This window comes from Lampris incognitus, chromosome 3 (genome assembly GCF_029633865.1).
Source record: "Lampris incognitus isolate fLamInc1 chromosome 3, fLamInc1.hap2, whole genome shotgun sequence".
NCBI lineage: Eukaryota > Metazoa > Chordata > Actinopteri > Lampriformes > Lampridae > Lampris > Lampris incognitus.
This window is the reverse complement of record NC_079213.1, coordinates 112,724,097-112,752,063: the sequence shown is the minus strand read 5'-3', so window position 1 is coordinate 112,752,063 and position 27,967 is coordinate 112,724,097. Positions and strand designations below refer to the sequence as shown.

The following is a 27,967-nucleotide window of genomic DNA, read 5'->3' as shown; positions in this document are numbered from 1 at the left end:
CCGGTCACAGCTCTCTTCTGTCCTGGCCCCACAGTGGTGGAATGAACTCCCCACTGATGTCAGGACAGTGGAGTCGCTGCCCATCTTTCGGCGCAGGTTGAAAACTCACCTCTCCAAGAACTACTGGTACCCTGTTACTTGTTCTTGGCATTTATTGTATTCACTCATTTAAAAAAAAAATCTCTATCTCACACTTTTACTTTAGCACTGGTTTTGCTCTTAGATGCTTGTTTAGAGAGAAGATGCACTTATGACCTTTGATGACTAGGAGTTCTCCTGATTTCCTACATTAAATGCACTTATGGTAAGTCTCTTTGGATAAAAGCGTCGGCTAAATGTCTGTAATGTAATGTTGTATGGATTTCAGGGAGGAGTTAAGACAGGCACTGGGTGGTAGTGAAGAGTTGCCGGATGGCTGGGCAGTCATTGCAGAAATAGTGAGGGATACAGCTAGGAAGGTACTTGGTGTGTCATTTGGACAAAGGAAGGCCAGGAGACTTGGTGGTGGAATGAGAAAGTACAGCAAAGTATACAGAGGAAGAGGTTGGCAAAGAAGAAGTGGGATAGTCAGAGAGATGAAGAAAGTAGACAGGAGTACAAGGAGATGCGGCGTAAAGTAAAGAGAGGTGGCAAAGGCAAAGGAAAAGGCGTATGGTGAATTGTATGACGGGTTAGACACTAAGGAAGGAGAAAAGAACTTGTACCAATGGGCTAGACAGAGGGACCGAGCTGGGAAGGATGTGAAGCAGGTTAGGGTGATCAAGGATAGAGATGGAAATGTGCTGACAAGCAAGGAGAATGTGTTGAGAAAGTGGAAGGAGTAAACCCCCCCCCCTTTTTTTTCCCTCCCCAATTGAATTTGGCCAACTATGCCACTCTTCCGAGCTGCCCAGTCGCTGCTCCACCCCCTCTGCCAAGCCAGGGAGGGCTGATTTGATTTTGGGGAAATTCCTCTCTGCATTTAACCCATCCTAGCTGTGTAGCTAGCAGCAGTAGGTAGCCGCCGTGCAGCACCCAGGGACCAACTCCAGTTCGTCTTGCCATGCCATGCTCAGGGGCACAGACAGGAGTATTAACCCTAACATGCATGTCTTTTTGATGGTGGGGGAAACCAGAGCACCCGGAGAAAACCCACCATAAGCACGGGGAGAACACGCAAACTCCACACAGAGGACGACCTGGGATGACCTCCAAGGTTGGACAACCCTGGGGTTTGAACCCAGGACATTCTTGCTGTGAGGCGACAGCGCTAACCACTGAGCCACCGTGCCGCCCAAGCACATTCACTGTCCTCTGCGCAGTTAAAGCACTGCCACTTTCCATTTTTGGTACACTAATATTGGTTGGGAACTGACCAGAGGAGGCGCTAATGCAGCGACTAGAACACATACCCACATCCAGCTTCCCACCTGCACACAGGGCCAATTGTCTCTGTAGGGACGCCCAACCAAGCTGGAGGTAACACGGGGATTCAAACCGGTGATCCCCGTGTTGGTAGGCAACAGAATAGACCGCCAGGCCACCCGGATGCCCAGGAAGGAGTAATTTGAGGGGCTGATGGATGAAGAAAATGAGAAAGAAGGTTGGATGATGTGGAGATAGTGAATCAGGAAGTGCGGAGGATTAGCAAGGGGGAATTGAGGGCAGCTATGAAGAGGATGAAGAGTGGAAAGGCAGTTGGTCCAGATGACATACCTGTGGAGGCATGGAGATGTTTAGGAGAGATGGCAGTGGGGTTTTTAACTAGACTGTTTAACACAATCTTGGAAAGTGAGAGAATGTCTGAGGAGTGGAGAAGAAGCACACTGGTACCAATTTTCAAGAACAAGGGTGATGTGTAGAGCTGTAACAACTACAGAGGTATAAAGTTGATCAGCCACAGCATGAAGATTTGGGAAAGAGTAATAGAAGCTAGATTAAGAGGAGAGGTGATGATCAGCGAGCAGCAGTATGGTTTCATGCCACGAAAGAGCACCACAGATGTGATGTTTGCTTTGAGAATGTTGATGGAGAAGTATAGAGAAGGTCAGAAGGAGGTACATTGTGTCTTTGTAGATTTAGAGAAAGCATGTGACAGGGTGCTGAGAGAGGAGGTGTGGTATTGTATGAGGAAGTAGGGAGTTGCAGAGAAGTATGTAGGAGTGGTGCAGGATATGTATGAGGTAAGTGTGACAATGGTGAGGTGTGTGGTTGGAATGACGGATGGGTTCAAGGAGGAGGTGGGATTACATCAAGGATCGGCTCTGAGCCCTTTCTTGTTTGCAATGGTGATGGACAGGTTGACGGACGAGATCAGGCAGGAGTCTCGGTGGACCATGATGTTCGCGGATGACATTGTGATCTGTAGCGAGAGTAGGGTGCAGGTTGAGGAGAGCCTGGAGAGGTGGAGGTATGCACTGGAGAGAAGAGGAATGAAAGTCAGTTGGAGCAAGACGGAATACCTATGTGTGAACGAGAGGGAGGACAGTGGAATGGTGAGGATGCAAGGAGTGGAGGTGATGAAGGCATATATGTTTAAATACTTGGGGTCGACTTCAAAGTAACAGGGAGTGCGGAAGAGAGGTGAAGAAGAGACTGCAGACAGGGTGGAGAAGAGTGTCAGGAGTGATTTGTGACAGAAGGGTACCAGCAAGAGTTAAAGAGAAGGTTTACAAGATGGTTGTGAGACCAGCTATGTTGTATGGTTTGGAGACAGTGGCACTGATGAAAAGACAGGAGGTGGAGCTGGAGGTGGCAGAGTTGAAGATGATAAGATTTTCACTGGGAGTGATGAAGAAGGACAGGATTAGGAACGAGTATATTAGAGGGACAGCTCAGGTTGGACGGTTTGGAGACAAAGCAAGAGAGGCAAGACTGAGATGTTGTGGACATGTGTGGAGGAGAGATGCTGAGTATATTGGGAGAAGGATTCTGAATATGGAGCTGCCAGGGAAGAGGAGAAGAGGAAGGCCAAAGAGGAGGTTTATGGATGTGGTGAGGGAGGACATGCAGGTGGCTGGTGTGACAGAGGAAGATGCAGAGGACAGGAAGAGATGGAGACGGATGACCCGCTGTGGTGACCCCTAACGGGAGCAGCCAAAAGAAGTAGTAGTAGAAGAAATTGAACTTGGTTAGGTTCCTCAGACAAAAAAAGACATTGCTGGCTTTTCTTACCCAGCATGATGGCCAAATACTTGTAAGACTCAACAATCTCAACATCTTGTCCGTTAATTATAGTGTTTGCGGAGTTGGGTGGTGACGTCTGAAATCAACTCACATGTCCTTGGTTTTTGTCACATTCAGTTCTAAAAAGGCTCCTTTACATCAGGATCATGAGACATTGCAGCACTGTTCAGCAGGCTCACTATAACTATATCATCTGCAAACTTCACGATGTGGTTGTCAAACTCACTACAACAGTGATTGGTCTACATATTCAGGAGAGGACCCAGCCTTGGGGGGAGCCACCTGATATAATAGACAGTCCAGAGAGATGTACATTTACTCTCACTCTCTGAGTCCTGATGAGATCTGAGCCAAAACTGTGTCATCTCACAGTCTTGGCTCAGATCTCGTCATGCCCACAAACCCTTTTTTATTCTCTAATCCTTATTCTCCTTTCAGGGGTCAAACATTTAAGCTGCCATTTCTGTACCAGAGAGAGAGAGAGAGAACAAAACAAGAACCAGCAAAACCACAAGAATGAGAGACAGACAAGAGAGACAAAAAGGGGGAATGTGTGTTGGCCAGTCTCAGACTGAGTGAATGAGAGAGGACTGAGAGAGAAAAAAAAGACATCTAGGGTTAGACAGACAGATGAAGGGAGACTTGGGGTAAACGGGTAGGGCAGAAAGAATGACAGATCCTCTGGTTGGACTTTGGAGTTTTCTGCCCATTAAGCTTCAAGGTCTGCAGAACATTATGAGCAGAGATTCCACAAATAGCCCAGCAAATCCAGGAGGAATTAGGTCGCTGGTCAGCAATCTCCAAAGCACTAAAATCTCACAGTCCCTGTTGAACGCTACATCATGAATATGCTGCAGAGGTGGTGAAAGAAGACTTTTTATTTCAGGTTGCACATGGAGGTCCCTGTGTGGGGGTATGCAAATGTAAATGAATATCAGTGTGTGAGTGTATATGGAGCTCTGTGCATGCACATCTATACGTTCTTACCAGGCACCATCACAGTGTGGATGTTGGCTGTGTGTGCATGTGTGCGTGTGTGTGTTTACTTACCAGTCACCATCACGGTGCGGATCTTGGCTCTGTGGAGGTCCTGTAGGACTGCGGGCGTCTCAGCCTTCAGTTTGTTCTGCATGATGATCAAACCAAGAAACTCCATGTTGGTCTCTATGTGGTCCCTGAAGAAGCAACGCACAAATATTTAGATTATACAACACGCCATTTAGAATATAGTTAATAATAATAATAATACATTTTATTTGTGGGTGCCTTTCAGAGCACTCAAGGACACCTTACAGAACACAGTAAAAAAAACCCAGCAGCACTGTATCAGACAGCATAAAGTCAAAACAAAGCAGGGTAGACAATAAAAAGTTAACACAACAGATAAGTATAAAATCACCATCTGCACAAAACTCAATGAAGCGTGGATCAGACTGAATATGCCAGGTTGAAAAGGTGCGTTTTGAGATGAGATTTGAAGGTTGGAGGAGAATCAATGTTGTGAATCTCTTGTAGGACAGAGTTCCATAGGCGGGGGGCAGAATGACTGAAGGCTCTAGTCCCCCTTGTAGTCAAGCCGGCTGATGGTGTAGTGAGTTGGAGAGCAGAAGAGGATCTGAGAGTGCAGGAGGGCGTGTGAATATTAAGGAATTCAGAACGATATGAAGGAGCTAGGTTATTAAGGCCTTAAAGGTGAGGAGCAGGATCTTGAAGTCAATGCGGCAGCGGTGGCAAACCATGTGCCATGGAGAGCCATGTGGTTTTCATTCCAGCCCGACTCCACACCAGGCGATTTCACTGATACGTTCTCCACTTTGGGTTTGGATAATGGTTTGATGGATTCTTCCTCTTTGGTTGAAGGGTTGCCAATCAGTGAAATCACCTGGTGTGGAGTCCGGCTGGAACGAAAACCTGCACACACGTGGCTCTCCATGGCACATGGTTAGCCACCCCTGCAATACGGTATTTAACAGGGAGCCAGTGGCGTTGCTGAAGAACAGGAGTGATGTGACCTATGGATCAGTTCTGGTACTGATTCGGGCTGCTGAGTTCTGGACCAACTGAAGTTTATGAAGATACTTGAGGGAAAGACCATCATATACGTAGATGTCTGTTTCAAACAAGGACACACTAGATATTAGGGATAAATATGGGCTTAGAGTGGCTTCGTATTCAGACCCCTTCATTTTTTGCACGATCTACCGTGATGTAGATTTAAATAGATAAAACTGCCTTTTATGCCCATCAATCTGCACCCAATAACCCACAATGACAATATGAAAACATGTTTTTAAGAATTTTTGCAAATTATTAAAAATCAAAAACTGGAACATCTCATTTAGATGAGTAATAATAATAATAATAGTAATAATCATTACATTTATATAGCGCTTTTCTAGACACCCAAAGCGCTTCACATCGAAGGGGGAAACTCACCTCAACCACCACCAATGTGTAGCACCCACAATAAACTTTATTTATTTAGCAAATGTCTTTGTTTTTTGGAGTTTTTTCCCCCCAATTGTAGCTGGCCAATCACCCTGCTCTCTGAGCCGTCCCGGTCTCTGCAGACATGTGGAGTCACCAGCCGCTTCTTTTCACCTGACAGTGAGGAGTTTCACCAAGGGGACGTAGCACATGGGAGGACCACACTATTCCCCCCAGTTCCCCCTCCCCCCTAAACGGGCGCCCCAACCGACCAGAGGAGGTGCTAGTGCAGCGACCAGGACACATACCCACGTTCGGCTTCCCACCTGCAGACACGGCCAATTGTGTCTGTAGGGACGCCCGACCAAGCCGGAGGTACCACGGGGATTCGATCTGGCGATCCCCGTGTTGGCAGGCAACAGAATAGACCGCTACGATACTCGGACTTACTCAAGATGACTCGAAGCTGTAATTGCTGCCAAAGGGGGTTCTATGAAGTATTGAATACAGGTGTTGTATAAATGAGAGACAGACATCTTTACACGGTTATTTGGGGTTACTGAGTGTAGACTGATGGGCAAAAATGGCAATCTTATTCATTTAAAATTGAATCTGCAACACAAAGTGCAATACTTTCTGAAGCCACTGTAGATGACGTCCGTCTCTAACATGAACACATATTAGCGAAATATATGGGCTCAAGTCCCTTTGATAGTCGCACATTTTACAGCTATTTAAAACAAAATGTCATGCCACTCTTACTTTGAGCAATTTAAAATTAGAATTTCTTAAAAGTCTGGTGTACTCTGATATTACCATGAGAGAGATTATGTACTCTTGGGCAGGGCAGCACTGCTTTTAGCAGGCGTGTGTGTGGTGCTGGTGGGGAGCCATGTGAGTGTAAGTCGTGTGTGTGTGTGTGTGTGTGTGTGTGTGCACTACCTGTTGATGTTCTGGACTTTGTGCCAGGTGAGTTTGGACTCGAGGCGGCGGTGGGCCAGGGCGATGACCCGAAAGCCCTGCTTGGTGTAATCCTCCAGAATCTCTGCAAAGTTCTCTGGCACTGGACAGGGAGAATGAGAGCGAGAGAGAAAACACGCATAAAAAAGATGATTAGTCATAAGAACTACAACTGAGAGTCGAGAGTTGAATGACGAGTTATGGTGGCCACTAGGCTCACTCCGGTACAAGCTCTGTTGTTGTCATTACTGCGCTGTTATCTGTTCATAAATCATCATGTTTGAACAAATGTACCGTGAGGAACTACTTAACATCAGGGAAGGATTACATGGAACTCTAGATCGGCCACATCTACCCATTTTGACTATTCTACTCTCAAACGTCCAATCCCTCCTGATCCAGAAGAGTGAATACGGGGAACGCTCAGCCTTCTGTTTTACTGAAACCTGGCTCAACGACAACATCCTGGGCTCGGTCATAACCCCACCAGGGTATACCATCCACCGAGGTGACAGGTCAGTTAACATCAGTCAATTAGGAGCCGGCATCTGCTTCATGATCAACCACCGCTGGTACACTAACTCCACAGTAGTACACCAGCCATGCTCCCCTGATCTGGAGTTTCTCACTATAACCTGCAAACCCTTCTATCTCCCACGATAATGATCGTCTTAACCGGTGTTTAGAGTCGCCCCCCAGCTAATGCTAGCATTCCCATTAGCGAGTTAGCTCATCACAGTGCCCATACAGAAAGATTCTCCTATAACAATTCTGGGTGATTTCAACCACACAAATCTCTCCCGTGAGCTTCCCAACTATAAGCAACAAGTGACATGCCCAACTAGAGGTGCAAATATTCTTGACCATTGCTACAGCACAATCAAGTCAGCTTACCTTTCCTTCCCCAAAGCTCCACTGGGACAGTCCGACCATGCAAGCTGCTCCTCATCCCAAAGTACAGGCAAAAGCTTAAAACGGCTAAATCCAAACCCAGAACTGGTGAAAGCTGGACTGAAGATGCAGTCAACACTCAATAGGTTGTTTTGAATGCACTCTCTGGGACACTTTCAAATCCATGTGCAACACCCTCGACGAGTACACAAACACTGAGAAATCATACTACATACGGTTGTGTGAGGAGAGATGCATCCCCACTAAAACCGTAAGGTCATTCAGCAAGCCCTGGTTCAACAAAGAACTCACAGCGCTTCGCAAAAAGAACTCGGCCTATCTCAGCAGAGACAAGGACTTATACGTATCTGCAAAATATGAACTGCGATCTGCAATTAGGCAGGCAAAATCATCCCACACACAAAAAAACTGGACGACCAATTTTCTTCAAATAACTCCAGAGCAGTCTGGAAAAATCTGCAAGAGAAGACCACCTACAAAAAACCATCCCCAGCCAGCTGTGAATGAGGACCCCAACGTACCAGACAAACTCACTGAGTTTTATGCTAGGTTTGAAAAATTTGGCACATCTTCCCATTCACCACCACAGCCCTCCTCCCTCCCCTTCCTTTCACCCATCCAGGAGGAAGAGTTGAGGGCTGTGTTCAGAAAGAGCAGTAAAAGGAAAGTAGCAGGGCCTGATCAAATCTCCCTTGCTGTACTCAGCTACTGTACTGACCCGCTGATGCCTGTATTTACCATCATGTTTAACACATCCCTCCCGCAGTGTTAAGTCCCACAGTGCTTTAAACAGTCCACCATCATCCCGGTCCCCTGGTCCACCAAGATGAGATCCCTCAATGTCTACAGACCTGTTGCTCTTACATCCGTGGCTATAAAATCATTTGAGCACCTAGTCCTCGACTACCTCAACTCCTCCATATCATCCCAACCGGACCCCTATCTATTTTCATACCATCCCAACAGGTCAGTAGAGGATGCCTTGAGCCTGGTGCTTCATGGCACACTATATAACATCTGCAGACCCCTAACACCTTCACACGTATCCTGTTTATTGACTTCAGCTCAGCATTCAACACAATAATCCCCTCTAAACTACAAGATATGAACACCAACCTGGCCTTAAACCACTGGATCATGGACCTCCTCAACAAAAGATCAGAGTCAAGGTGAACAGCTGTATATCTCATCCCCTGTCCTTAAGCACTTGTGCCCCCCCCCCAGGGCTGTGTCTTGTCTCCCCTGCTCTTCTTCCTGAACACTAACCAATTCACCTTCCTGGACAGCTCAGTCAAAGTATTCGAGTACGCAGATGATACCACCATTGTGGGCCTCATCTTAAACAACAAGGAGACTCCATACTGGCAAGAAGTGGACATTTTCAAGCTGCTGTCTTATTAAGCACTTTGCTTTGTAATTAGAGTTATGATGTGCGCTATAAAGTTTTTTTAAAGATTTATTTTTGAAAATTTTCATTTTTTTTATCACATAGGAAATACAGGGTGAAGTGAGAAAGGGAAGTAAAATGTTCCAAGCTGGATTTGAAACCAGGGTAAGACCTGAACCTCAACGGTACACATCTAACTGCCTGAGCCACCAGGATGCCCAAGAAAAAGTTCAAGTGATTATTTTCTCCTGCAGCTTCTTCGGTTCGCAACTTGAAATAGCGTAAAGAAAACAGTAGAGTCATGAGTCATGTTGTTAGCCACAGCAGCAGATTAGGATAACGCTAATTAAGCTGTCAATCACAAAACCCCAAACTACTTCAGCTTTAAAATTCATCTCTAAGTATGCCTGACTTTCAGTGTCATTATACGTAACAAACTCCATCCTCCAGTAGATCAAACCAGAACAAGTGTGTTCAAATTCTACTTGCCACTTTTGTGTTAATTGCTCACCTGTCTCCTTTTTGCAGAGACTCGCAACAACCTCTGGCGCCCCCTTCAGGTAGGCATCCATCCGCTTCTCCCCGAGCAGGCGCGCCACCACGCTCATCCTTTGGAGCGCCGAGGAAAAGGGAAACTGGCGCACGATACCGATCTCATAGGTCGACTGGAAACACACATACACATAAAAATCACACACACACACACAAAATCCACCTGGACCTTTCAGCTCAATGAAGAGTCGTCGTCCTGTGCCGTGTTTACAGATTCATCTGCTGTGATCTGTAACATTCACTGATTGTGGAGCGACACATTTTGTCTGAGACAACCGACTGTCTGTTTATATTTAATCATCTGTTTGTCGCTCTAGCTCAGTGGTGTTCGACCCTACCCCTGGAGAGCTACAGTCCTGTCGTGTTTCACTTCAACCCGAATTTAAGAACCTAATTCAGTTGATCTAGGGGCACTTCTCAATACAAAGTACTTCATCCATCCATTATCCAAACCACTTATCCTGTTCTCAGGGTCGCGGGGATGCTGGAACCCATCCCAGCAGTCACTGGTGGGGAGACACAAGCGGGGAGACACCCTGGACAGGCCGCCAGGCCATCACAGGGCCCAAAGTACTTCTGTATGAACTTTTGTTTTTGTGGACTACGTCCTTGGGAAGTTGATGTTGCCAGTATGAACTTGACAGAACACAGGACGTTCAGTTTTCAGTTTGAGATAAAAAAAACTTGCTGGCTTTGCACGATACCCCGAGATGGCAGAGCTTTCTCATCTTCACTGTTGATTTCGCACAACAAAAATGTAGTGACAAAATAACAGCTACATTATGAAAATTATAAGAACTTGTAGTGATGGGCTTTGCTTTCCTCTGTCATTGCTGTTGGAGAGGATACCGTACTAGTGTTTTTGTATGTTTCAGCCCATTCACACGACTCCCAATCGTTTTTCAAATCATACTGTTGTGTTTTAGATACGACAATGTGTTTTTCTTACCTTCCAGGCAGCCACTGGCGTCCATTCACTTTAACACAGTATGAAAATAAACTTGTAGAGACTAGATGTAGGTAATCCATCACAACAAACACTCAGTCGACTTGACTTTTGGACAGAGTTACATTAATGTTGTGGGACGATGCACTTGAAGGCTCTGGTAAACTTCTCAAATCAGTCAACGCTTTCAGCGGCATTATCCCGCAACAATAATGTTAACTTTGACCAAAAATAACTGAACTGACATGAATGTGAAGCAATAGTTGCCTGGAATATCGCAGGAAAAAACATTAAAAAATCTAAAACATAATGTAAAGTTCTAAATGTGATTTATTGTAAATGGAAGAAAATGTGCAGAACACCAGTATGGTCCCGTTTCACACCAAGAGTAACGTTGGGATCTTTGTTATCTCCAGTCTGCCAAGTCAACAACCCACGCATCCTCGAATCAGCAGGCGGATCAAGAACACAACTGATCATCTGAAGCATTTTTGGCAAAACTAGAACTTGTGTTCCAGGACAGTACTTGGACCATGACAAATGACCTTCCACGAGGTTGAGAAACGTTGAGAAACGTCATTGACCACTAGAATGAGGTGTATTGAATTAGAGCTGGAAAGAAAGCAGACAGGATGGTAGCTCTCCAGGAGCAGGGGTGGAGACTACTCATCTAGATAAACAGAATTTTGAAAATAACTAATACTCTCCAAGAAATCATTAGATAATGTACAAAATGTTCTATTTCAGTGCTTCATTGTGCTTATTCGGTCGACATCATCTTCTCAGCCTTACTCCAGTCTAAGAGGACATGAGTTCTTGTTTACTCCAATTTCCTGTGGTTGCCTGTCCTGATTGGGTTAATTAGATGGTTTGGACGGGTGAAAGAGGGGGTTTGCAGCTTGTTTACTCACCGGCAGCTCATACAGCTCCTGTAATGGAACAACACATGAAAGGATGTGATGAGTGTGAGAGTCTGTCAAAAACCGGCAGACATCAGATGTTTGACTTTGAATCTGACAGAAGCTGTGGTTTTGAATTCATCATGGGTCTGGTGTTCTTTGTTAGGAGGAGGTAGATAACGCACCAGGTCCTGGTCTGGTGACATTGCGGGCTCGGGTGGCAGCAGCTGTTTGGGGGGTCGCACCACTGTGGGCATTATGCGGTTGTGAAGTGACGTCTCCTCCTCGGTGGCCTCCTCCAAGACCTGGACAGATGAACAGATAAGGAGTTGACGCTAAGCCTTCCCCCTGCTGGTCTGTTTTAGGATTGACTTTATTTTATTTATTCACCCCCCCCCTTTTCTCCCCAATTGTACTTGGCCAACTACCCCACTCTTCCGAGCTGTCGCGGTCGCTGCTCCACCCCCTCTGCTGATCTGGGGAGGGCTGCAGACTACCACATGCCTGCTCCCATACATGTGGAGTCACCAGCTGCTTCTTTTCACCTGACAGTGAAGAGTTTCACCAGGGGGACGTAGCACGTGGGAGGATCACGCTATTGACCGACCAGAGGAGGCGCTAGTGCAGCGACCAGGACACATACCCACATCCGGCTTCCCACCTGCAGACACGGCCAATTGTGTCTGTAGGGACGTCCGACCAAGCCGGAGGTAACACGGGGATTTGAACCGGCGATCTTGGTGTTGGTAGGCAACGGAATAGACCACTTTGCTACCCGGATGCCTTAGAACTGATTTTAAACTTTCGCTGACTACTTTATAAGCATTTCATGGCCTGGACCCAAGCTACATCCGAGATCCTTAAACAAACTTAGAGCCACAAAACAACCTGGGATCTTCAGACGGACGGAGCACTTCTGGTGCTACCAAGTCCAGGCTGAAGAAGAGAAGAAGATCAGGAGTTTACCGTTTGGGCCCTAATCTATCAAACACCCATCCTGAACAGTCCAGACCAGGAAAACCAATTAGAAACAGTTTTACAGGTAAACATTTTCATAGCCACGTTTTCAACACTTTATTTTGGATTTCCATCTCCTCACAGCGCTGCATTCTATTCACACTTTACTCCACCTTAATCTTATTCTATCTTGGATTCTAGTTTTGTTTTTTAAGCCCCACATGTTGCCATGTAAATAATTTCTTATGATTAAATTCTGTTTATTTTGCTTTTTAATTCTACTACAGTAAAACGTAACTGGCACTTCTTAACACCAGCCGTTACAATGCGTTTTACTGCTGCATGCCGAGTCTGCGCCACAGCCGGGGCTTACTGGCAAAGAGACATGGACGATGATGGCAGCTGAGGGCACAACATCATCATCGTCGTCTGTCTCATTGTCAGCCTCCACCTCATCAAAAGTAAACCCGCTGGGTTGTTTTGCAATATAAATACAATAAAAACAAACCAGGAGGTTTAATCAGAGGATGAGGGAAGAGGAAGATCAGGGAAGAGGATGAGGTAGAGACTGATAATGAGATGGACGACGATGATGATCAGGGAAATGGGATTTTGATGACTTTTGTGTTCAGTTAGATAATATTATCAGGCTGCCATCTATGTCAAGAAGAGTGATTGCCATCCAATTAACAACCTTGCAGTTGATATAAGAGACTGAAGTAGTTTAATTTGGCTACTGCAGGAAACTACTGCCAAACAAAACAGCAAAAGTTATATTGTTATGAGCCTACAATTTCTTAGTTGCCTGTTTTTCACCAATAAAGAGTGGTTGTGCCATGTCAGTGACCTTCCCATTTGATTCCTGGTGTCAGAATTATGTGAAAAGGTGGGTTCATTTGTCTTTGTATGTTGTGTGGTTCAGGAGTTATGAAAATCAACGTTTTTTTTGGCCACCCGTGTGGACATAAATTCACGATGGCCGCCAAACGAACCCCGTGGGCCGTTAGTTGACCTTGGCAACATGGAAAATTCTTAACTAGACGCCGTAACGATCCTAAAAAAAACAGGTTACAAAAATGCCATGCAGATACACGGGAACCTAATTCTCCTGCTCGACTTTAAAGCATTAACCCCTTGTAGTGATCACAACTGATGAACACAACTGACACTGATAAACACAACTGATACTGATAAACCCAACTGACACTGATAAACACAACTGACACTGATAAACACAACTGATACTGATAAACCCAACTGATACTGATAAACACAACTGATACTGATGAACACAACTGATACTGATGAACACAACTGAAACTGATGAACACAACTGATACTGATAAACACAACTGAAACTGATGAACACAACTGATACTGATAAACACAACTGAAACTGATGAACACAACTGATACTGATGAACACAACTGATACTGATGAACACAACTGATACTGATAAACCCGTTAAACTGAGTTGCCAGTCGCCAGATGGACTCATTTCTAGACCAACGCTGTGTAACTAACGTGATTATTGCGATCAAACAGTCCGTTTAAAGTGATTTGCGGCTTTTCATAAACGGGAAACTGAAAAAAAATATTTTAAAACAAAGGTAATTCAGGAAGTCCACTCCCATGATACTGAACGGCGCCTACTCCACTCTGAAATCACCAGATAGTCTTCAGTATCATAGACTTATTTTCACTTTCAGGCCTCTGGCTACTGTTATGAAAAATGAACTTCAGATAACACTTAGCCATGTTGCTATAACCTACAGTCTGTTTTTGAAGCGGCTGACATTTTGTAACAGTACAATAGCTAAAAGTACTAAGTTTAAAAGATTTTCGTTGGGAGTGACGAAGAAGGACAGGATTAGGAACAAGTATATTAGAGGGACAGCTCAGGTTGGACGGTTTGGAGACAAAGCAAGAGAGACAAGATGGAGATGGTGTGGACATGTGTGGAGGAGAGATGCTGGGTATATTGGGAGAAGGATGCTGAATATGGAGCTGCCAGGGAAGAGGAGAAGAGGAAGGCCAAAGAGGAGGTTTATGGATGTGGTGAGGGAGGACATGCAGGTGGCTGGTGTGACAGAGGAAGATGTAGAGGACAGGAAGAGATGGAAATGGATGATCGGCTGTGACGACCCCTAACGGGAGCAGCCGAAAGCAGTAGTAGTAGTAGTAGTAGTAGAAAATAGCCAAAAGTAGACCACTGTCTTTCTGTCACTTAAAGCCAACAAAATACAAAAGTTGCATGTTTCATTACATGACATTCACTTAAAGTGGGGGTAAGTGACCCAGGAAGTTACCCAGAGCCCCCTATATTCTGAAAACATCCTGCTGAAGAATCCACCCCCTCACTTCTGCCTAAGAGACTTGTGAACATTCAAACTGGTTGACAGCAAGCAGGAAACGTTGGCTTGCAAAGAACTCTCCTGATTGGCTGATAAGGAGTGGCTACACAGGAAGTGTTCCTGCATTAAAATCGCTGATAGCCACTTTCACAAGTGTACAGATGACAATGAGATGGTCATCTAACACTAAAATAAAAAAACGTGACTGACAGCTTATAGTAGCGATCTTATAAGCCTGAACAGATGTGATCACTAGAAGCGGGTTCTACTGCGTTCAAACCACTCACCCAGCCAGTGGCTTCAAACATCTTGAGGTCAAGAGGGTCTCCGGACAGCTGCCCTTCGATCTTGGTGAGAGAGTGGCAGGTAGCCATGCAGGCTACAAACTGAGACTTGACCAGGCTCTCCTTATAGGCATTCTCCTCTGACAGGTGAAAACTGGGGAGAGAGGGGGAGGAGGCAGAAGAAGAGGAGGAGGAGGAGATTGGGAGGATGGGAGAAAGAGGATACAGGTTGTCTGAGATCCTGACTGAGACAGATGACATATCACAAACTAACAGTGTTAGGGTGTCCCGCTGGTTCAAGGCTAAACACAACCTGCTCAATTCAGGTCTGACCTAGGACCTTTGTTACCCATCTTTCTCTCTCTATCCTCCCATACTTCCAGTCATTCCTTCAGATACTTCCAGTCATCCGGCACTTTCAGATCCAATGAAGGCAAAATGGCACCAAAACAAAACCTGTCTGTCATCTGAGAGAACAAACCGTGTCCGAGCAAATGGAAGGCTACTGATCACAGGCTGACGATCAGAATCAGAATCAGAACCAGAATCATGTTTATTGGCCATGTAGGTTTACACTACATGGAATGTGACTCTGGTTTCGTGGCTCTCTCAGTGTACTTAACATAGAATAACAACACCACAACACAACAGTCTTCACATATATACACAAGGACTGACTTCTACAGGGGAAATAAGAGGTGATAAGGTGCAGTGGTGCAGAGAATATATCAGAGATGCTGAAATACATGTTAGCAGCTTACTGATATACATGCCTGAAGTAGATGTACATGACAGAGTGTACCAGTATACGTACAATGTACAGTACAGTATATACAACATGTACAGTACAGTATATACAACATGGTTGGATTTTTTGACAGTGTTCATTTGAATGACAGCCCCTGGAAAAAAACTTTTTATATCTGGTTGTTTTGGGGTACAGTGCTCTGTAGTGCCTGGCGGAGGGGAGGAGTTGGAAGAACTCGTCCCCGTGTTAGTAAGCAACGGAATAGACCGCCATGCTACCCGGATGCCCCTTCAGCTACTGTTCTTAATATTATTAAAAGGTTACCGGCTTACCTGCCATTCTCCACTCGCTGCACTCCCCAAAGGTCTAGACCATCCTCTGTCAGAGTCCCAGTCTGGACAGACAGACAGACAGACAGACAGACAGACAGACAGGCATGAACAGTCTCTTTGACAGTCACCGTGTTTACAATAACCTACTTTTATGTAAATATTAAAAGTGCTGAGCAGAAAAAAAAAGCTAAATCAAAACACCAAAATAAAAATCAACAGACAAATATGATGACCCAGATTTACGTCTGCTTGGGTCAGAAAAGCTTATTTGCATCTCAGTAGATGATTTGATGAAGAGTTTAAGCGCTGAAGATCGAGACATGGATGTGGTACCACACACATCACAGAAAGGGGAATCAGTTTATCGAGTGATGAAACGTTTCTGTCAATAAACGCCCTGGCCACATGAACCCATTCACCTTTCTGTGATCTCTTCACCTCCATCACTGAGACTGCATCACAGAACCACCGGGATTTCATGCCTACTGAAAACCACCATGGGCGGTCAAAATGACCGCCGGTTTTTAAACTCTATATTCTGTCAAGATAAATATCCAGTTGAGATATTAATGCATTACATATGTTGGTATGTCTGTTAGGAAACTAACTGACACCAAAATTAACATTTTAACAACGTTAATACCATTTTTCAAACAATTTAAAATGGCCGCTATCCAACGCCTGTAAATACTGCAACGCCTTGGCGGTAGTCATGGTGCGTCTGTAACAGTGTCTGTAACCAGACATGTTGGACATCATCACACATCAAGTTTAGACTATTTGTCTGCACTGGAGGACGCTAGTGTGTTTCTAGGACAGAGCAATGAACTTCACGAAGGAACTGATGCGACCAACACACGTCATAAATACTGACATGACGCACAACATCATGTGCAAATCACGAGCTCATGGTCTTCTTAGGTAGACCTTATCATGGCTTTTGTTGGCGCAAATGGTCCTAAAACTCATTTTAATGCAAATATATACAATTTTAGGAGAATTCAGGGAGCGGCAGGTCTGTACCTTTTTTTCCCACAAAGTTATTAAACTTTGAAAACCCAAGACGGTCGTTCCAGTGGCGTTTCTCTTGAATATTCTAGATATTCTACACACTATGAAAATGTTCAGTCATTTAAGAGTGGATGGAGATGTACCTGACTTTCCTTCTTCACAGGTTCTCTAAATTTGCTTAAAAGTCACTCAACATTTGAGTGGACACATGGATTTAAGACCCCTGACCAACTCGAAGACCTTCAAACTACAGACCTAACCTGACGAAGGCTCCCGTTTCCTGGATCTACGTGCTATAAACTCACTGAACGGACAGACGACCCCTTCATGGCCTGACTCTACTTCTCTCAACACATGACCAGCAGAATCCCCTCTCCCTGTATGACTGAGGTGACAACCAACCTGACTGGGCCTGACCCACCTTGTCGAAGCAGACCAGGTTGAGCTGCCCACAGATGTTGATCCGTTGGGGGCTGATGCAGAAGATGCCAATGCTTTTTAGGCGCCGCTGGGCGTAGACAATGCCGGCCGTCATGGCAGCGGGGAGCGCCGGGGGCACAGTGATGGTGATGATATCCAGGGACTCAATGATGATGGTTTTAGCCGGGACCTGAGGCGGGCGGAGCAAAAAAACCTCTTTTCACCACGGTTCTCAACCCAGGAGGCATTAAGGACGGTGGGTGTTTAAAGTTCCAGACACCAGCTGATTTAACAAACACAACATGTGCACAGAAGGATGGAACTAATGACCGGAATGAGGTGGTGTCGTGTTTGGTAAGAATGAAAACCAGTGTGCACAGTTTGAGACCTCTACCTAAGATGTTTGGCAGCTGGTGTTATTCAGAGCTACTTGGAGGGCGTCAGCACATCTTCAAGTTCAAGTTTCCAGGCAGCTCATTAAGTTTGGAACTGGTGTCCAAGTCCTGTCTTTATGTCTTCTTAAATATCTAAAATATCCTCTACATATCTACACAACACTACCTACATGTCTGAAATATTCAAAAAATAGAATTTGCGGGTGTCCGCGTGGTGTGGCGGCCTATTCCGTTGCCTGCCAGCACAGGGATCGCCTGTTCGAACCCCCATGCTACCTCTGGCTTGGTCGGGCGTCCCTACGGACACAATTGGCCGTGTCTGCGGGTGGGAAGCTGGATGTGGGTATGTGTCCTGGTCGCTGCACTAGCGCCTCCTCTGGTCAGTCAGGGCGCCTGTTCGGGGGGGGAGGGGGAACTGGGGGGAATAGCGTGATCCTCCCACGTGCTACGTCCCCCTGGTGAAACTCCTCACTGTCAGGTGAAGAGAAGCGGCTGGTGACTCCACATGTATGGGAGGAGGCATGTGGTAGTCTGCAGCCCTCCTGGATCAGCAGAGGGGGTGGAGCAGCGACCGGTACGGCTCGGAAGAATGGGGTAGTTGGCCGGATGCAATTGGGGAGAAAAAAGGGAAAATAAAAAATAAAAAAATAGAATTTGCAGGTCAGTAATATGAATAATAGGTTTCAGTTTCTAGAACTACAACATTTTAAGCGACCAAAAGAAAGGAATACAAAGGTGATCGCTGGCCTGACCTGTGACCCTGCAACAGGAAATGTAAGACATGACTATTCAGAAGAGATGTGAAAATTAACTCGGGCCTGTTCTGATGTCCGGGTTAAAAAGTTAAAGTTAACTGGGATTCTGCTATCAGGACTCTTTCTGTGAAGCTCAAGGCGGCAAGGTCCTTATCCATCCTTCCATCATCCACACCGCTGATCCTGCTCTCAGGGTCGTGGGCGTGCTGGAGCCTATCCCAGCAGTCATTTGGGCGGCAGGCGGGGAGACACCCTAGACATACCTTTATGTTAAATCCTTTAAAAACAAATACTTATCTCTACACCTGCTTGTGTTTGTGTTACTTTGTTTCCTTGTTTAATATTTGTTTTATATTTCCTCCCTCCCGCTGGCAGAGAGCCACATTTTCTCAGCTTTATTTATCTTTTTCAATTGTTTTACGTCCTCTGGTTGTTCAGGACTTTGTTTTGAAAAGTACTGTAAAGATAATGATTATTATTACTATCACCGAAGAAATAAAAAATGGGTTTTAGGAGCTTTTCTGGTTGTTTGGTGAGCCAGCATTTTGATACCCACATGGACTTCCAGAGCAGTGTGTTTGTTATCGACAGCCGAGGCCCTCCCAGGTTTGTTGTGCTTATAGGGCACCTCTCCAAATCTCACTTCAGGCATCTGGGGATGTGCCTCCACCACCTCTCCCCAGGAACCACAGCCGTGTGCAGTGTGAACGGTGTGGTACAGTGAAATCTCCCGGCGGCTTCCCTTACCTCCCCCCTCTGTTCATGTAACAGCAAATCCAACGCTCTGGAACAACTACATCAACCTGGAACTACACCCACCGATTCTGAGTCTAATGTCAACATTAGGCAAATGCTAATCCTAGCTGATGGGGCGGGGGTGCTGAGAAACACTTCAACAATAGTTAGTGAACTTCCTCATTGTGTAACACAATAGTCCAGCAATAAAACTGCTCCTACCCCTTCCGACAATTACGGTTTAATCCAACGTGGGGGTGGCTGGTTATACGGTTATACAAACTTGCACCCATGGCAGGAAACTAACTTGTCTATCAGATGTATTACTCTACAATGAAAAACATCACTGCCTGTGTTGGTGTTAGCTATGTAGCTAGCTGGTTAGCTTTTAGCCTTTCCAATCAAGTGAAACACATGGGCCGAAAGCTAGCCAGCTAGCTAGAGCAGCAAATGCTAAACTGCTGATATGAGTATGCACACTGTCTGCTCCTCTTTCCTGTCACACAGCAAACCATGCAGCCTCTCTTGTTTGCATCTGACTGCATAAGGAACAATGATAACACATATAAACATCTCTACGTCTCGAAAATGAGAGATTCCTCCATGTATGGTTTTCGCTCACAGTGATGCTTAGGATCAGGATTGGCCAGGTGTGTTTATGTCATACAAATTCTTGGGCAGTTCACCGAGGTTGAATTCCGATATGGACTGAAGAGATGAGAATTCTTCACAGACAGATGCAGATCCCTATTTGCACTCCCCATGTGTTTGAATTGAAGTCAATGGAGCATGAAAGTGTAGAGTGACTTCCCCTTGAAACCCTGAACTGGGTTAGCTGGTATAAAGACTGAATGTTGCTGTTGCTGACATTACTCCAGTAACCCCCCCCCCCCCCAGCCCCCTCTTGCCAAACATGACAGCGTTTGTGAAGGTTTGGTCCGTTCTGGGTCTCCTCACGTACCTTGTGCATGATGCTAAGGACGATAGAGTAGATAAAGCCGATGCCGGCCACAGCCACCAGGCACAGCAGGAAGAGGTAGGCGTCGTGGTACAGCTTAAAATCGGTGGGTTTGGGGTAGAGGATGGAGCGGACAAGCTGGCCTTTGGCTGTGCTGAAACCTGGTTGGGGACAAGTTTATCAAAGGGTTGGGCTGGATTAATAGGTGGTACTATTCTTTATTTTACAGAAAGAACTACACACACACATAAGGGCCTACCTGTGCGGACCACCACGGCCTTGACCAGCTCACCAGTGTAGAAGCGGGTCTGGATAACGTGTGTGCCACAGAAGAGTGTGTGTCTTTTGTGCTCTTCTGTGTTGTAGGGCTCGTTGCCCTCTGGCCCCTTGTCCCCCTGCACAGGGTTGGGCAGGTTGGTCTTAGTAACTGGAACACTCTCACCTGTTTGGGGAAGAGAGTGATGTGAGACAACATTTCTAAACCATTCTGGCTCAAGAGCCTTCTAAAAGCAGTGGTCTCAACTGGTGACACCCCCCCCACCCCCCTACCTTGAATGCACATGCACACACAACTGTGATACCATCCATCTATCCACCCATTATCCAAACCGCTTATCCCGCTCCCAGGGTTGCAGAATGCTGGAGCTTATCCCAGCAGTCACTGGGCGGCAGGCAGGGAGACACCCTGGACAGGCCATCACAGGGCCGACACACACACATTCACACCTAAGGACAATGTAGTACGGCCGATTCACCTGACCTACATGTCTTTGGACTGTGGGAGGAAACCCATGCAGACACGGGGAGAACATGCAGACTCCACACAGAGGACGACCTGGGAAGACACCCCCCCCCCCAAGGCTGGACTACCCCGGGGCTCGAACCCAGAACCTTCTTGCTGTGAGGTGCCCGCGCTAACCACTGTGCCGCACAATTGTGATACCAAATCACAAATTTGATTTCCTATTTTTGTGTGCTTGTTATCAAGTTTAGAGACATGATTGTCTTTTTTTTTAAATTTTATTTATTTCTGATTTTTCCCCCAATTTAGTGGCAAATCGATCCCTATTTTTAGTTAAACACCCACCCTTGTACTGCATGTGTTTGCCAGCAGCATCTCTCCAGCCGGCAGTCTCGAAGGAAACGCCTCCCCATTTTTGTGACAAAGCGAATCCAGGCCAAACCACTGCTTTTTCCGACACACACAGAGACGCATTCATGTGACAAACACAAGCCGACTCTGCCCCCCTCCCGAAGACAACGATGCCAATTATTGCTGCTTCGTCGAGCCCGGCCATAGTTGGATCTGTGGGCAACTGCATCGACACAAAGCCGATGCTTAGACCGCTACACCACCGCAGATCCAGGATTGTGTCTTTTTATATTGGAAGTATTGTTTTTCACATCCCACAAACAATCTAATGACCCCCTTAAATAATCTTGTGACCCCAACTGTGTTTCCAACCCCCAGGCTGAATAGTGCTGGTTGTTGCAAGCAGAGCTATGAGGTGAATTTGGGCACTGTTTGGGGTTGCGTGGCTCATTCTGAAGTGATATTGTACTGACGGTGCACCAGACAGCGTCATTCCTATGACTACCAGACCCTGGCCAGTCAACTCTGCCCTTTCTTTACGCCATCTTGCCTTCTGCGTAAAGTGATTTGTGATGGACTGGCGGCCTGCCCAGTGACTGCTGGGATAGGCTCCAGCATCCCCGCGACCCTGACAGCAGGATGAGTGGTTTGGATGATGGATGTATGGATGCGTACGTACTCTGGTTTGATAGTATTGAGGTTTCTCTAAGCGGTGTATGGCATTTACACAATCTGTTCTGCGTTTCCCCTTTTCCAGTGCATTTGCCTGTCTTCTCGTCTGTTTTACATCTGCTGCTCCGGGACATTTCTCTCATCAGATTTGAACAAGTCCAGCTCATCCCATTCCACCAAGCAGGAAAGAAAGTTCTCAAGGCCGGTGGATTTGCAGCTAGGGCAGGGGAATGTGGACACTTTACTCCCTGCCCTGACTGGGGTAAGAAGGGGGCAAGAAAAGGGAATTACATTGACAACAACGATGGCTAGCAGAACTTTGCCCTACAGCACGTGAACCTTGTTTACACGTAGGAACACACGTTTTAACCGGGCCACAAAACGCGCACTGAGGCACTATATCACATCCACCCTGTCCAACCCTGCAGCATCCCTGCTTACAGGCCATCTGCTGGGAAGTTGGCCAAAGGCGTGGGAGACTGGAACCGAGTCCGGCTCAGGACAGATATACAAAGTGTCTGTGAATGTTCTCATTCATCCAGGTCATGGTTATCCAAAGGAGTTGAATCAAGTACAACTGGACTTGGTATATATCCGTGAAAACGTTTCGCCTCTCATCCAAGAGGCTTCCTCAGTTCGTGCCTTTCTGATTAGACCAAGCTAGTCTGACTGGCTAGTCAGACTAGCTTGGTCTGCACTAGTACATCGATGGCTCTGTTAGCGACGGGCGTTGGTAAACATCGGGACACAAAGAGCCATGGACATCTATAGCTCTGACAACGACTCTTAGAGGATAAATTCTGAGTCTCATCAGCAGCCAGTCAGACTAGCTTGGTCTAGTCAGAAAGGCACGAACCGAGGAAGCCTCTTGGATGAGAGGCGAAACGTCTTCACAGATATATACCAAGTCCAGTTGCACTTGATTCAACTCCTCTGGATATACAAAGTGCATGTGGACGTCACAGAGACAAAGACACAAAAACAAGCGCTCCTCGAACACAATGGGTTCATGGGTATCTTTTATCTGGGTATCTGTTTTTTGTAGCTTATGCGCCAGCATCCCCATGACCCTGAGAGCAGGATGAGCGGTTTGGGGAATGGGTGGATGGAGGTTTTCAGTTTTCTTACTCTGGCTGAGTGGTGACAAGCAGATGCATGCACATACAGACTCGTACATTCTTTTTTTTCTGTATTTTTCCCTTTTTCTCCCCAATTGTGGCCAATTAGCCCACTCTTCTGAGCCGTCCCGGTCTCTGCTCCACCCTCTCTGCCGATCTGGGGAGGGCTGCAGACTACTACACACCTCCGATACATGTGGAGTCACCAGCCGCTTCTTTTCACCGGACAGTGAGGAGTTTCACCAGCGGGACGTAGCGCGCGGGAAGATCACGCTATTCTCTCTCCCCCCCGTTCACCCTCCCCCAAGAACAGGCGCCCCGACCGACCAGGGGAGGCGCTAGTGCAGCGACCAGGACACATACCCACATCCGGCTTCCCACCTGCAGACATAGCCAATTGTGTCTGTAGGGACGTCCGACCAAGCCGGAGGTAACCGAACCGGCGATCCCTATGTTGGTAGGCAACGGAATAGTCCACCACGCCAACCGGACACCCAAGCTCATACATTCTAACCCACACAAATGCAAACACACAAACAGATATAAGCATTGTCCACATTTCTTGGAATGTACGATGTGTTCCCTGTTGTCCTTTTACGTGTTGATCTGTGTTTCAGTCCTCTTTCAGTCTCTGAGATGTAGATTTGTCACCGACTGTCTGATAAAACACTGGACTGAGATGCTGCCAAGGAGTCAATTATTAAAAAAGGCTTGAATGATTGTGTCCTGCCACAGAGCTGGGGATAAGATTTTTTTCAGCCGTGCAGGTAGACTGAAACAAGACTAGGCCATAACCTGGTACCGGGCTGGACTCTGTGTGGTCAGTGTGGGAAATGGTGGCCAGTTTGTTAAAGGGGTAGTCAGTGGTAGTGTTATCATGTGAACTGACTCAGTGGTAGTGTTATCATGTGAACTGACTCAGTGGTAGTGTTATCATGTGAACTGACTCAGTGGTAGTGTTATCATGTGAACTGACTCAGTGGTAGTGTTATCATGCGAACTGACTCAGTGGTAGTGTTATCATGTGAACTGACTCAGTGGTAGTGTCATCATGTGAACTGACTCAGTGGTAGTGTTATCATGTGAACTGACTCAGTGGTAGTGTCATCATGTGAACTGACTCAGTGGTAGTGTTATCATGTGAACTGACTCAGTGGTAGTGTTATCATGTGAACTGACTCAGTGGTAGTGTTATCATGTGAACTGACTCAGTGGTAGTGTTATCATGTGAACTGACTCAGTGGTAGTGTTATCATGCGAACTGACTCAGTGGTAGTGTTATCATGCGAACTGACTCAGTGGTAGTGTTATCATGCGAACTGACTCAGTGGTAGTGTTATCATGCGAACTGACTCAGTGGCAGTGTTATCATGCGAACTGACTCAGTGGCAGTGTTATCATGCGAACTGACTCAGTGGCAGTGTTATCATGCGAACTGACTCAGTGGCAGTGTTATCATGCGAACTGACTCAGTGGTAGTGTTATCATGCGAACTGACTCAGTGGTAGTGTTATCATGTGAACTGACTCAGTGGTAGTGTTATCATGTGAACTGACTCAGTGGTAGTGTTATCATGTGAACTGACTCAGTGGTAGTGTTATCATGTGAACTGACTCAGTGGTAGTGTTATCATGTGAACTGACTCAGTGGTAGTGTCATCATGTGAACTGACTCAGTGGTAGTGTCATCATGTGAACTGACTCAGTGGTAGTGTTATCATGTGAACTGACTCAGTGGTAGTGTTATCATGTGAACTGACTCAGTGGTAGTGTTATCATGTGAACTGACTCAGTGGTAGTGTCATCATGTGAACTGACTCAGTGGTAGTGTTATCATGTGAACTGACTCAGTGGTAGTGTTATCATGTGAACTGACTCAGTGGTAGTGTCATCATGTGAACTGACTCAGTGGTAGTGTCATCATGTGGATTGCTGGATATTACATGTTCATCTGCAGGTTTCTGTGTGGTTCCAGTGATACTTGATGTGCTACTTCAGTACACTTTAGTGTACTGAAGTAGCACATCACATGACATGTTGAAATGTGCTACGATAAGTAGCACCAGCATCTCACACCAAACCAAAACAAACCTCCTCCCTCTCTTCGTGTTACTGGCTATTATTTCGTTTGGTTCGGTGGAAATATTGATCTTTACAGTGTGTAGTTATTTTCAGGCTTGGGGAGTGAAGAAATGCAGTGACAAGTATTGTGAAATCAGGACATAAAAACATGTGACTGTATTCCAGTACATCCATCCATCCATTATCCAAACTGCTTAACCTGATCAGGATCACGGGGAGGCTGGAGTCTATCCCAGCAGTCATTGGGCGGCAGGCAGGGAGACACCCTGGACAGGCCGCCAGACCATCACACAGGGCCCACACACACACACACACACACACATTCACACTTAGGAACAATTTAGTATGGCCGATTCACCTGACCTACATGTCTTTGGACTGTGGGAGGAAACCGGAGCTCCCAGAGGAAACCCACGCAGACACGGGGAGAACATGCAAACTCCACACAGAGGACGACCCGGGACGACCCCCAAGGTTGGACTACCCCGGGGCTCGAACCCAGGACGTTCCTGCGACACCGTGTGGCCTCGCCACAATACATTTAATAAAACAAAGTGTATCTGTTCTGTGACATGGCCAGGTGACGGATGTCAAAAACGTTTCTAAAAATGCTTTCTAGTTTTTGAAATATGAACTATATACATTTCAAAATTCCTCAGAATAATGATACTGTCACTAAAGTGGAAGGAGTCTGTCTGACTGACTCCACCCGTGGCAGGTGCATCATGGGTCTGGTGAACGTCACTGGACAAAACAATATTAACTGAATTGAAAAGCACATAAAAGCTGTGCTGGCTTTATTATATTGGATATTATTCATCTTACATTAAATCTGCCTTGTTTTTATTAAGTTAACCATTCGTTTTTTATGTGTTTTATCGCCAGTAAAACTCCATTGTAGCTCGCTAACATTAGCATGACACATCTTTCCACACGGAGCATGCGCTGTTTGTCCACAAGAGATCATTCTACTCATTATCCTTTGTCATAAATACAGATGTGGACTAAATCTGCTCTTACCAAAAGCCTGAGCGGCTCCGGGAATTCATTTAAGTCCTCCATCCATCCATCCACCCATCCATCCATCCACTATCCAAACCACTTATCCATCCACTATCCAAACCGCTTATCCTGCTCTCAGGGTTGCAGGGATGCTGGAACCTATCCCAGCAGTCATTGGGCGGCAGGCGGGGAGACACTCTGGACAGGCCACCAGTCCATCACACAGGGCCCACGCCCACACACACACACACACACACACACACACATTCACACCTAGGGACAATGTAGTACGGCCGATTCACCTGACCTACATGTCTTTGGACTGTGGGAGGAAACCCACGCAGACACGAGGAGAACATGCAAATTCCACACAGAGGACGACCCCCAAGGTTGGACAACCCCGGGGCTCGAACCCAGGACCTTCTTGCTGTGAGGTGACCGCGCTAACCACCGCAGCACCATGCCGCCCTCATAAAAGTGAAGTCAATTTTATTTGTATAGCCCAATCACAAAGTACAAATTCGTGTCAGGGGGCATTACAGCAACACAACAGCCTGTCCTGAGGCCCTCGCATCGGATGAGGAACGACCTTCTAAAAAACAACTTTTAACGGAGAAAAAATAGGAAGAAACCTCAGCGAGAGCAACAGAGGAGGGCTCTCTCTCCCAAGACGGACAACGTGCAATGGATGTCGTGTGTACACAACTTTTGTTTGTTGTTCTTCTTTCCTTTCCCTTCATTTTGTTATTTGTTATGCAATTTAATTTATTTTGATATCATTTTTATACTGTGAATTATACTTAAAGCAACTTTTATAATGAAAAACTGTCTGGGACATGTATACTTTGTGTACTGAATGTATCAAACTTACTTAATAAAAGTTGGAGAAAAAAACCCCTGAGCGGTTGCGGGGGTTGGGGGTGGAGAGGGGGGGCAATCATACTCTGGAATGGTATGCGAGTTTTCGCCAAAATTAGCCTTTATTCTTTGTGCCAGTCCGTCGGCATCCTAGGAAACAAAAATTAGCGCGTGGTACGAAGCAACCTCTTGGCGCATGGACAGCTGTTTTCTCCCCTACTCTGCTACGCTGGACTGTTACAGTGAGCAGGCAGATGTGGAGAGAGAAGCACAACACTCCGTTATCAGTGTTTCGCTTGTGTCCATGAGCAGCAATATATCCCGTTCGTACGGGTGTGATAAATGTGGAACGAGCTGGAACCGCTGCGCCAATTCATTTTGAAGGAGCGATGTCCAATAGGGAAACTCCCATTTCCACGTATATCAGGGACGTCGCTGGTCGGCTGACCAATCGTGCAACTTCAGTGACGTCATTGGTCACCTGATCCAGCGGCCCAATCATGACAAACTATCAGTCAGTCAGTCACTCGGTCAGTCAGTCAGTCAGTCAGTCAGAGACATTCATGTTTGTAGGGCTGGCCGCCTGGTCTGGTCCAGCCAAGAAGACCCGTGATCTCTGACCTGTTAGCATGCTTTCGTTGACAATGCAGGTGCCGCTGACCAGCACAGCGTCACAAGGCATGATGGTCCCGTTGCTAGGGATGACCATGACGTCTCCGGGCACCAGATCAGTGGACATTATCTCTTCAATGTCTGTGAAGTTTGGCGGGAGAGGAGAAGAGGAGAATGAATGGATGGAATGCAGACAGAGAGAAACGAGTGCGTGGTATAAAATGTGAGGGAGGGAGGGAGGGAGGGAGGGAGGGAGGGAGGAACAGAAGGTAGCGGGTGAGGTGAAAGACAAAGAGGGGGATATATTGTGCGTCAGAGCCCTGGAGTGTTATT

The 27,967-nt window shown here is 46.3% G+C and overlaps 1 protein-coding gene across 1 annotated transcript in view; it reads right to left on the bottom strand.

The window, feature by feature from the left end:
* The window catches only part of atp13a3 (ATPase 13A3), a 95,595-nt gene that overhangs the window by 21,112 nt on the left and 46,516 nt on the right, over positions 1–27,967 (bottom strand). Inside the window, exons 11-21 of the mRNA XM_056276345.1 lie at positions 27,644–27,775; positions 20,458–20,640; positions 20,202–20,359; positions 17,357–17,545; positions 15,925–15,986; positions 14,848–14,998; positions 11,434–11,553; positions 11,261–11,278; positions 9,363–9,516; positions 6,535–6,655; positions 4,216–4,340 (exon numbers count right to left, since the gene is read on the bottom strand). Of these exons, the coding sequence (XP_056132320.1) occupies positions 4,216–4,340; positions 6,535–6,655; positions 9,363–9,516; positions 11,261–11,278; positions 11,434–11,553; positions 14,848–14,998; positions 15,925–15,986; positions 17,357–17,545; positions 20,202–20,359; positions 20,458–20,640; positions 27,644–27,775 (1,413 nt within the window). The remainder of the gene's footprint in view (positions 1–4,215; positions 4,341–6,534; positions 6,656–9,362; positions 9,517–11,260; positions 11,279–11,433; positions 11,554–14,847; positions 14,999–15,924; positions 15,987–17,356; positions 17,546–20,201; positions 20,360–20,457; positions 20,641–27,643; positions 27,776–27,967) is intronic.